General features: G+C 51.8%; 5 protein-coding genes across 5 annotated transcripts; 2 read left to right on the top strand and 3 right to left on the bottom strand.

The window, feature by feature from the left end:
• Window positions 1-82: 82 nt before the first annotated feature.
• Window positions 83-1588, top strand: BROUX77_000437 (uncharacterized protein; the record flags this gene model as incomplete). The annotated part of the gene is made up of 1 exon (XM_073749122.1): window positions 83-1588. One exon carries the CDS (start codon window positions 83-85, stop codon window positions 1586-1588), a length of 1506 nt encoding a protein of 501 aa, XP_073608674.1.
• A 183-nt stretch (window positions 1589-1771) lies between these two features.
• BROUX77_000436 (uncharacterized protein) lies at window positions 1772-3122 on the bottom strand (the record flags this gene model as incomplete). Its single annotated transcript, XM_073749111.1, has 4 exons — window positions 1772-1933; window positions 1990-2778; window positions 2843-2921; window positions 3010-3122. The coding sequence occupies 4 exons, from the start codon at window positions 3120-3122 to the stop codon at window positions 1772-1774; spliced, it is 1143 nt and encodes a 380-aa protein (XP_073608673.1).
• A 1134-nt stretch (window positions 3123-4256) lies between these two features.
• On the top strand, window positions 4257-6075 carry BROUX77_000435 (uncharacterized protein; the record flags this gene model as incomplete). Its single annotated transcript, XM_073749100.1, has 8 exons — window positions 4257-4289; window positions 4393-4426; window positions 4497-4591; window positions 4656-4677; window positions 4766-4862; window positions 4933-4944; window positions 5003-5171; window positions 5224-6075. The coding sequence occupies 8 exons, from the start codon at window positions 4257-4259 to the stop codon at window positions 6073-6075; spliced, it is 1314 nt and encodes a 437-aa protein (XP_073608672.1).
• A 562-nt stretch (window positions 6076-6637) lies between these two features.
• BROUX77_000434 (uncharacterized protein) lies at window positions 6638-8092 on the bottom strand (the record flags this gene model as incomplete). The annotated part of the gene is made up of 1 exon (XM_073749089.1): window positions 6638-8092. The coding sequence occupies one exon, from the start codon at window positions 8090-8092 to the stop codon at window positions 6638-6640; it is 1455 nt and encodes a 484-aa protein (XP_073608671.1).
• Window positions 8093-8605: 513 nt separating this feature from the next.
• BROUX77_000433 (uncharacterized protein) lies at window positions 8606-9811 on the bottom strand (the record flags this gene model as incomplete). The annotated part of the gene is made up of 3 exons (XM_073749078.1): window positions 8606-8930; window positions 8985-9540; window positions 9706-9811. 3 exons carry the CDS (start codon window positions 9809-9811, stop codon window positions 8606-8608), a joined length of 987 nt encoding a protein of 328 aa, XP_073608670.1.
• Window positions 9812-10236: the final 425 nt, after the last annotated feature.

Raw genomic sequence — 10236 nt, 5'->3', positions numbered from 1 at the left:
TCTTCTTGCCTAACTCGACTCCCCCCCAAAGTTTTCTCTTGATCAACCCAGGTCATGAAAAAAGCTTCATTGATTTTGCATCATGTCGTCGACTGAAGATGACATATTGGCACTGCAAAAAGGCCTTGAGCCTTATATCAAGCAGAGGGATGAAGCGGCTTACATCAGGAGAACTCTCGCGCTCTATCTTCAAGATGCTATAGATGGACCAGAACTGGAGAGCCCAATATCATTGGTCGATGAATCCTCTAGAGTTGATATACCTTCAGACATGAAGGGCCTTCGCCGAGAGTACCTGCAGGCACTAGAAGAAAATCTCAAAGCTACGGCATCTTTTCAAGAGATACGGTCTCATATATCTACGTCTACAGCAACCGAGACTAAAGGCCTCTCCAATGAAATGGATGCTGTTAATGACCAAATAACGCTGATTAGGATGAAGCAAAAAGAAAAAAAGCTCCGTGTGGTAGCCGAGTACTTAGACAGGCTTAACGAGAAGCCGGCAGCTGATCCCGACTTTCTCGATCCCGAACAGATTTTTGATCGGATAGTGCCACTTCCAGAAATACCCGAAGAAGTTGTCACAGGCATCGTGGAAACAGATGATGCTTCTGGTCATGAATCTACAGAATCCCAGGAAACACTCGTTGGGATAGACAAACAAATTCTCAAAACAAAGCTTCTGCTCAAGCAGGAAGAAAAGCTACTTGAAGCTGCCAGAGCCCTGTTGCCACCAAATTCAGAGCGCATTACCGAAACAAGAAAACGATACGCCCTCAATGTGACACGTAACGAACTCATAAGATGGATTGAGACGGAGTTGTTAAAGGCATCGCAAGAAACTGCCGCCATTGAAACTGCACATTCACCTGGTGCACAGACTACAGTCACAGTTGAAGATATCACAGCTCTCACGGAACACATCAAGGACAAGTACGCAAAATACATATCCCATAGACAAGGAATTGCCGAAACGGTTGGGAAGGTCCCAAAGCTCGACTCTCAACCTACGGCTACACTCTTCTCTACGAAACAACCCGAGGCATCGGCTCCAGCAGTGAAAACCATGGATTATCTGATGTCGCCTTACCTGGAGAAGCTTTTCGCGTTATCCCACGAACAACGAGCCCTAGCATCCCATAAAGCACACATCAGCGCTACACTAGCCAAGCAAGAGCAGGAAAGTCGCCAGAAGTTGGACCATTTGGCTGAGGAAAGCCAGTTGCTCAATTCGTACAACATGGATAGAAGTAATGGGGGCTTAGAAGAAGACACAGGAGATGCTTCATTCAGGATTGCTGAGTGGTCGTGCTCGGCAGAGGCAGCCAAGCTCAACAGCCTCGAAATTGTTGCAGAAAAGATGGAAACAGGCCAGATAGCGCTGGAAGCTTCACAAGCTGCTCTAACTGAAGTTGGGAGCCTCTCGAACCAACAGCCAGACGAGGACAGCCACAAGTTTGGCCATAATAACGAAGCCGATACTGCAAACGTGTATTCCAGGCCTGAGAAACATCCTGAGTGTGCAGTTGCTGGTGATGTTTGGGAGCGGATTCATGGGAAACTGGGATTAATCGGTCAAGAAATGTAGTGCCGTGAAAATTTAATGAAATCAATAGAGGTCAACGATAGCCACGATGTAATGGATGAGCTAGTTTGCTCATAATATGATTAACACGCTCGCAGTAAGCTAGAATATCGTCTATGTAAATGTGATCATGGGAAGGGCGTAGCATATGTCCCAAGGATGACTAGTCTTTTGGAATGGAATAGCCTACTGCGCTAAAATGGCTGCTATTCTGAGAGCAAGGTCAAGCATTGATAGGTGCTCATCAGCTCCATCGAGGAGACGCTTGTCAATTTCAGAAAATATGAGGACGATTTTGTTCTTGTGCTTGTCGGCGATTGTCTCTTCATAGACGATAGTTTGATAGAGCTGTGATAGATGTTAGGAGCCATACAATTCCAATTCAAAATAAACCAGCGACTCACTTGACTCAGCACTTGGCCTGCACTCCAACCGTCGGCAACGAGATCCTCTACAACGGCTGAAATACGCGGGTATGCATCCTGTTTCGGAGTAGGGCGTATGGCATCATAGAGTCGATCGATGGTTGAATCGGGGATGACGCCGGCGATGTCTTCAATGATCTTGACAGTCACCGAGGGTCGGGGCGTATCCAAATCCATATCATCATGTCCGTCACCGTCTTTAGGCTTTGCACCAACCAGCCTGGCCGCACTTTGTAAGAATGTGATAGCCTTTCTCAAATCTCCGTCGCTGGCCTTGATCAGAGCTTCTATAGCGCCCTCATCGACTGGCACGCCCTCCTTTTCGGCGATCTCCTCCAGGCGCTTCTTTGCATTGCCCTGGTCAAGGCTTTTGAACCTGAACTTGCTGCAACGACTAGCAAGGGGATCTATTATGCGAGTGACGTAGTTGCAGATAAGACAGAAGCGGGTGATTTTGCTGTAGGTTTCCATGGTACGACGCAAAGCACTCTGGGCGTCTTGGGTCATAGAGTCGGCCTCGTCAAGAATAATAATTTTGAAAGGAGGGCAAGGGTACTTGTTTTTGTAGGAAGGCGGCGGGTTGGTAAGTTGCATGCGGGCAAAGTCCTTTACTTTTTCTCGCACAATGGAGATGCCACGCTCATCAGAGGCGTTGAGCTCAAGGACACGGCTCTTCATCATTTCGGGGCCATAGAGCTCCTTTGCCAGAGCTAAGATGGTAGAGGTTTTACCAGTTCCTGGCGGGCCATAGAAAAGCATGTGTGGTAGCTACAGCAATATTGAGATGTTAGAGATGGTCGGTATCGAGGGCATAGCCTGGAGAGACACTGACATTGGAGGCATGGAGGGTCTTGCGGAGAATTGTGGTTGTGTGGTCTTGGGCAGCAACATCGTCAAGAGTCTTGGGACGGCTGGAAGAAGCATGTATCAGTAACAGGATGCCACAACCGGGAACACGGCCTGGACAATTGCTGGTCTACGCGGGAGACTTCGACTTACTACTTCTCAACCCATGGCTGAGTGCGTCCAGCATCGGCAGACTTGTCAGGCTTAGCCGAAGTGCCATTGGCAGCAGCGGCCTTCCTGGCCTTGAGATCAAAGAAACTAGCCATTAAGAGTGGCGGGTATTGAGTTGACTCTCGCTCGATGTGGTGATGGAGTCTTGGTTGACCGAGCTGTCTTTATAGTTGGTGGTTGCACATGAAATGAGAGGGCCAGTAGTCCAAATTCAATTAAACCTTAAGAAGGCGAACGCGTCGAAGTCGCGTTCCAAGGACCACACTACTCCATTTCTGGTGGCGGCAGATTACCGCTTAATTGACTACGGGACTTAGTTGTGTTGATAATCTGAACCCTAACCCACCTAGACCTCAACACACCACATGTAGTAATCAATAGGCAGACAGAGTAGCCAGAAAGACTCAAATTATTAAAACGTGTTATTGCGAAAGCGCAGCAGCGAGTAAGCAAACAGAGATGGCCATGTTCTCTTTGTCGTTGTTTGTGGTGCTGTACCGACTGTTCATCTCTAGAGGTCGTCTTTGGGGGAATTCGATAGCTGCGTGGAGCTGGCATGTGTGGCGTTGTGGCGTCAGAAGCGCTAGGCTGCTTCACTGGAGATCCACTGGAGGTCTGCTGAAGGCTCACTGAGGGTTCACGGCCGCCGGGGCCACCCCAGCGTTGCCAAATTAGGTGCCCGTGTCAAGCTGCCGGTGATGTCATTATCCCAGAGAAACGCAAAAGACCGACACACCTCAGTATCTAGCACAAGTCCTGGACTTTCACACAGCCCAGCCCAGCCCAAGACCGGCTTTGTACCTTTGTATCAGAAGCAGCAGGGTGCTTTTCCTCTAGTTCACCGATCCGACACTTTGGATAGAGACTTGCCTCTATGCGTCTTACCCTGTTTTGATCTCCCAACCGGTCCTCAGCTTGACTCGTCGCTTGTACACTTGCCTTCTTTTCTACTCATCCAACCGCCTCATCTCCGTTCCCCGTCCACATATCTACGCTCGGAGCCACGTGCATCGCTTTTATCGCTGCCGATCCATAGCCACAATCGCTTTTCTAGCGCCGCTCGCCTTTTTTTACCGACCGTTGCATCACTCACGTATTGCCGGCACTCTATCGACACTGGTTTCTGATAAATGATCGCCATCGCACCGCCATAGCCCGGCAGCCCATCATCCACCGCCTCTCCCTATCAAATATAGCGGCGCCCCTTTCGCCACGAAAGGCCTGTTATCATGGCCGACCAATCCATGATCCGGATCACCAAGGTTTGTGCTGGTATAGCCCCATCGTGGGGGCCTTCTCCAATCTGGAGTACAGCTCATGCGGGGTCGGCAAGGCTGACCATGATGCATTTCTGCCCTTTGACAGGAGATCAACGAGCTGCAGCGCAACCAAGATCTGTGTACGTCTCTCTACAATACAACCCTGCACTATGGACTCGGGACGCTTGTGATGATTAACACGTCTTTTAGCTCTGGCCGTGTCTTGCAACGATGCAAATGTCCGTAGTATCAGGACCATGATTATTGGCCCGCCCGACACGCCCTATGAATTCGGATTCTTTGAGGTATCTCCAGCCTACAATATATGCCCCTCCAGAATTTACCAGTGCTGACATTTTATTATTCTAGTTTTCCATGAAATTTGATCAGGGTACGTATCCCTGGATGTCAACGTCCCCCCAACTCCAACCGACGATCCAAAGTCTCGGCTGACCCGTGGTTCCGGTTTACTCATGCAGACTACCCACGCAAGGCGCCCGTGGTTCTGTCTCTTACCACAAATTCTGGTCGCACTCGCTTCAACCCCAACATCTACTCCACCGGCAAGGTCTGCTTGTAAGTGTTTACCACGTCCTAAGACTCGCGCATTCTGCAAGTCAACTGCTAACTGGCTTTCACTTTGTAGATCAATCCTTGGGTAAGAACTCGTTTCCCTAGTCTCGATGCTGGACTTTGTGAAGCTAACTGCCGACAAGAACATGGCGTGGCGAGTCTGGGGAACAGTGGTCAGCGGCTCAAGGCATGGAGTCTATCCTGCTGAGCATCCAGAGTCTAATGTCGGCCAATCCATATGAGAATGAGCCCGGGTATGAAAACGCCAACATGGAAGAAGACATTAGAAGAAAGCCCCTATATGTAGAAAAGGTAAGTGCCTTTGTATTTTGTTGGGACAGGACACGTACTAATCACACGATAGATCCGTCACGAGACATTGAGAGTCGCCGTCATCCAACGCCTTGAGGGTTATCTCAATCTATCACCAAGCGGCAAACCTAAAACACCACATCTGCTCGATTATGGGCTTGAAAACGGCACTGTTCCAACACACCCCTTTGCAGCTTTGTGTAAAAGCCGCTTTCTCTGGTACTACTCTTCATATCTTGCGACAGTCGAGCTGGGTCAGAGGAACACAGTGGTTGATCAGCCCTTCACCAATATGCCGTTTGAGACAAAGGACAACATAATGGACGGCAAGTTTAACTATCCCGCGCTAGCCAAGCGCCTCGAGAATATCAAGAACGCCATCGATGCTGAGACTCTTCAATGGGCCGAAGAAGGCGCCATCGCGGCCAAAAACGAACACTTTGTGGCTGTAAACCTGGCCAACAAATTCATACAGACCGTAAATGCTCTGAAATATGTCGATTTTCGCCACGATCTCACTCTCCAAGATGGCAACCCCTTTACTTGGGTCCTGACATACTTTGGTAGCCCTACAAGCGACCTCGACGGTGGTTTCTTCCGCATCAAGCTCAACTTTAACATCCGCTTCCCTGATGAACAGCCCCGGGTGCTCATGGACCCGCCAATCTTCCACCACAGAGTTGCCCCAGACGGCACTCTCTGTTACTTTCCCAACCCTGCCAAGCAAGAAGACATCAAGTCGCACCTGGAGGCCATTGTTGCCGCGTTAGAAGAGGAAAACCCAACCTACGACCCCCGATCACGCGTCAATCCCAAAGCCTTTGCTTTGTTCTGGGGCTCTCCGCAGGATCGGAAAACGTACAAGCGGCTTCTGCGGAGGTCTGTGGAACAAATGATGGAGTAAGTTGCCTTGATCTATATCTCTTTACCGCTTTCTTAACTGACAAGACCTTTTTTTTCCGCTACAGAAACATGATCAACTGAGTCAACAGTCTAAAAAAAACACAAGGGGTCGGCTGGCCTCCTTCTTCCAAGTATTTGGTTATCTCCTTTCTTTTCCTGCTTATACTTGATGGTTACAGGCTCATGGCTGGCTTTCTGCCATAGATTATCTTTTAGTGCTAGTTACACACATGTCAACCCTCCTCCCCACCGCATCGCTAACTGTCTTGTCACGACTGAAATGCAGCGATTCTTTGTATTTAGTTTTCTTTTTTTTCTTCACTAGTTACATATATACATACGTACCAGGATCCTTCCAGTCCAAGTTTTTTTTTGTGCTGTGACGTCACTGGCCCGGAATGCAAACGACTATTGAAATATCTAGAATTTACACGTGTCTCGTCACAGCAGAACCATTACTCGAAAAGAGAATTGGAAAAGAAGAGAAGAAAAGGTGAAAACAAGCACAAGCCGTAGTTTTTGTTAATGCATATCCCCTTTCAACTGGCTACAACAACCGCCTCTCATCTCTTTGGCGGACGTCCCGGCGGCTTTGCATTCTTGCGCCCACCACCACCGCCCCCGGCTGCCGAGTTCTTCCTGCGCGTGCTGGGAAGCACGTCGCGGCCAGGGACATATGGCGCCGCGATACCAAGGTACCTCTCGCCAGGCCCTGTAGCCGTGGCGGCGGCCGCCGCCGCACCCACGGCGCCAGGAGAGGCACCCGTGGCGCCGCGGAACTCGTAGGTGCCGACAGCGGTAAAGACGGCGGGTGCGCCAGTGTTGGGGCGGGCCAGCTGCTCGGCGTGCAACTTGTCGAGCGATTCGCTGACAATGGCGTACTGGGCCCAGTTGATGGGCGGGTAGCGCACAATGTTTTGCTCGCTGGGGAGGTTGGCCCATGCAGGCTTGGGCGGCTTTTGTTTCTTTTTTTCAGCCCTTGTTTTCTTCTTTGCTGCGCGCGCTGCGCTGGCGGCGGCAGCTGGGTCTTTTGAGGAGCCCTCCCCGCCGTTTGTTTCCGAGTCGCGCATTTCTGTGTCGCCGTCTTTGTCATTCGTATCGTCATCGTCGGAGGAAGAAGAAGAGTCGTCAGAGTCGGAGTACGAAGGGATGGTTTCGCCGGCATTGTGTTCGCCAGGAACGAGGCCGCCGGCCATCTTGACTACGCCGGACTGCAGGTCGCGTAGGAATGCGTCAGGCATGGCGAGAGCTTCGTTTTTGGCGCGCTGTAGCGAGATAATATCGGCTTCTGCGCGGCGGCGCTGCATCTGCAAAATCGCAATGGCGCTTTGTAGGGCAATCGCATCGGGGTTTGTTTCGAGATCAAGCGGCAGTGGGGCCGGGGGCGGTATCGTGTTTGCCGTCATGTCTGGCTGGCTGATGTGTGAGAGTTCTGGTCGTGGCGGAAGTTGTTGAGCCGGTTGTTGTGTGGACTGTTGTGGTTGGCTTTGCTGTTGTTGTTGAGCTGATTGGGCGGCCTTGTTGGGCTTGCTAATGATGATGGTGCGGTTGTTCTGCCGGCCGATCTTCTTCGTGATGGTCTGTGACTCGGGCTTGATGTGCGTCAGGGGTGGGGTAATGGGGCTAACGGGCGGGCGCTCAGGCGACGTGCTGCGCTTGGCAAGCTGCTTCACCTGTGTCTGCGTGTGAGCCTGTGGCTGTATAGGCGGCGGCTGGTGGAGCGGCGGCTGGAGCGACGGTGACGGTAGGGCCATGGTGCTAGGCGCAGCCAGCGGCGTGAGGCCGGCGGGTGGTTGTGAGGCGCCGCGCGACACGGAGACGTGACGGCTGTGTGGTCGACTAGAGCTGGAGCTGCCGGCACGCGCGGGTGGTGTCATGGACGGAAGCGAGAGTGGCAGCGGCGAGTGCATGCGCTGGTGCTGCTGGGCGGAGTATGAGCTGTTGAGCGGTGACGGCGGCTGCTGCGGCTGCGGGTGTTGCAGGCCGGCGGCCAGCGGGGGGTTGTTAGAGCGGCCCATGATGTAGCGCAAAGCAGAAGGGCGGATAGAATGCGGGATGGGACGAGATGGTCGGTGTGGCGAAGATGAGAACCCAAGGCAGCCAGATGGAAGCTGGAGAAGATCAGAGACGGGAGGTAGATAAAAATGCAAATTTCCACGACTCTATAACGCTGCGGAGAGTATTCGGGTGGTGTTTTGTGGATGGCGGGGGATAGTGTTGTTGAATACTAACTAAGCAAGGTTCTTCATAGTTTATGTTTGGGTGAATTGGATTTCTTCTAGTTTCGCTTTGTCTTCATTATCAGCTTCGCTGCGATGAGTAAAAGTGATTTTTTTCGGTAGGATCTGCCTGTGCCTTTGGGGTTAGGGTCTAGTATGACGGGCAAACTACTTTGTTCCGACGTCATAAAACTATGCTCATGTGTGTACAGTAGACGCTCAATTCATGCCATTCTAAAGTCTTCTCTTTGGATCTATGGTATTTAATCTTTTGTGATACAGCTCTCCCCATCGCACAACTCTTCTCCATGTCTACATCTGCATCCGACCAGCACGTCCAACCTGCAAGATCTCTCCGCTGTGCGCATCATCGCTGCTCAGGACAGGCCAAGAAGCATCATCACCCTTGGCTAGAGTAACCTCCAGCTTGGTACCCAGGATCTTGAAGGTCGACTTGGCAGGGTCTACGAGGCCGTACGTGTTGATATCCTTTGTGAAGCGTTTAGGGGTAGGGTCTGACGTCACCAAGTCAAGCTTGATGGCGTTGTCCGTGAACTCGACTGTTGACTTGTCCTTGACGATTTTCTTGAGGAAGAAGGATGCGATGACAGTCCCAACGGTCTGGTAAAAGTCTCTCCTGTTTCAGTTGTTAGTCGTAATTCGTTGGTGTATCGGTGCCTGCAAAACATACCGGACAGTCTCGAGAACCTCCTCGGCACCATCGGTGCCCTTCTTGTCCTTGGAACCGCTGCCAACGAACAAATGTCTGTTCTTGGTGGTGCAGCCCTCGAGTTTCAGGAACTGCTCAAACTCAAGCACGCGGCGCTTGCAGCAAGTGTATCCCTTTGAGCCCTCGTGGAAGATGGGCACACCAGGGTGATAGACGCAGTTTTCGCCCTCTCTGCTGGCGCCTGCCTTGTACCCAGCGCCGCACGTGCGCCGTCTGCATGTCTTGCCATCGGGAATCGCAAGGCTCGGATCATCGTCTTCCGACTCGGGTGGCGGCGGCGGCGCAGCGGCGATAGCCTGGGGGGCTGAGATGGGCTTGCGACCGGGAACGTCAGTGGCAGCAGCAGCAGCAGCGGCATTCATCTTGCTGATCTTGCGGTCCAGCTCCTCTTTGTCGACCGGCGCGGCCTCCTCCAGCTTGGCAGCGGCTTCGGTGGTCGAATGAGTGCCGGTGGTGCAGGGCGGAATGGCGAGGAACTCGTCAAATGTCAGGACGCGGGGCTTGCAGCACTTCCATCCTATCGTGCAGAGAGAGTCACAGAGTCAGAGTCAGTGGACAGCATTGAAGAGGGAAAATCACATGCTGTTTCTAGGGTTGTGCGCACCAAGCGCAGAAGCAACTGGGCAAGTTGTGAGAGTAGCAGGAGGGGAGAGAGGGCGGAATACGGGATATCAAGACATACCCTTTTGACCCTCGTGGAAGATGGGCGGGCCAGGGTGATAGACGCAGGGCTCCTCGACACTGGTAAAGGACTTGCCGCAGCCCTGGCGAACACACTTTTGGGCCATGGTGGAACGAGTGAGGGTGAGGGTGAGGGTGAGTTGGAGTGGGAGAGTGAGAGTGTATATAAAGTGCACGATTTGAAACGCAGTTTGCAAACGCAGTTCCAAAATTCGGACGGACAGACGGCGGTGGATTCGGAGGTTAGATCAATCGCCACTCGACAACTCGGCGGCCAGATGCTCAGGGAATTGGTGCTCTTTTTATTTTCCCTCTTATTTTTTTGGTCCCGATTGAAGAGTCGTAGACGCGCCTATGGACAAGTGACTAGAGATGGTTCTAGAAAGCTCCAATTTGGATACCAGCATTGCCTGTGCCCCACCACTACTAACAAACGGAGGTTCACATTCTGCCAGCATGTCTTGGACTTTGGTTTTTTTCACCGCCTTGGCAGGGGTTAGGGTTATGATTGCGCAGTGTTGTCGCTGTGACG

The sequence above is a fragment of the Berkeleyomyces rouxiae genome (genome assembly GCF_048999995.1).
Source record: "Berkeleyomyces rouxiae strain 22BRR77 chromosome Unknown BrBRR77_ptg000001l, whole genome shotgun sequence".
Lineage (NCBI taxonomy): Eukaryota > Fungi > Ascomycota > Sordariomycetes > Microascales > Ceratocystidaceae > Berkeleyomyces > Berkeleyomyces rouxiae.
This window is presented reverse-complemented; position numbering and strand designations above follow the sequence as displayed.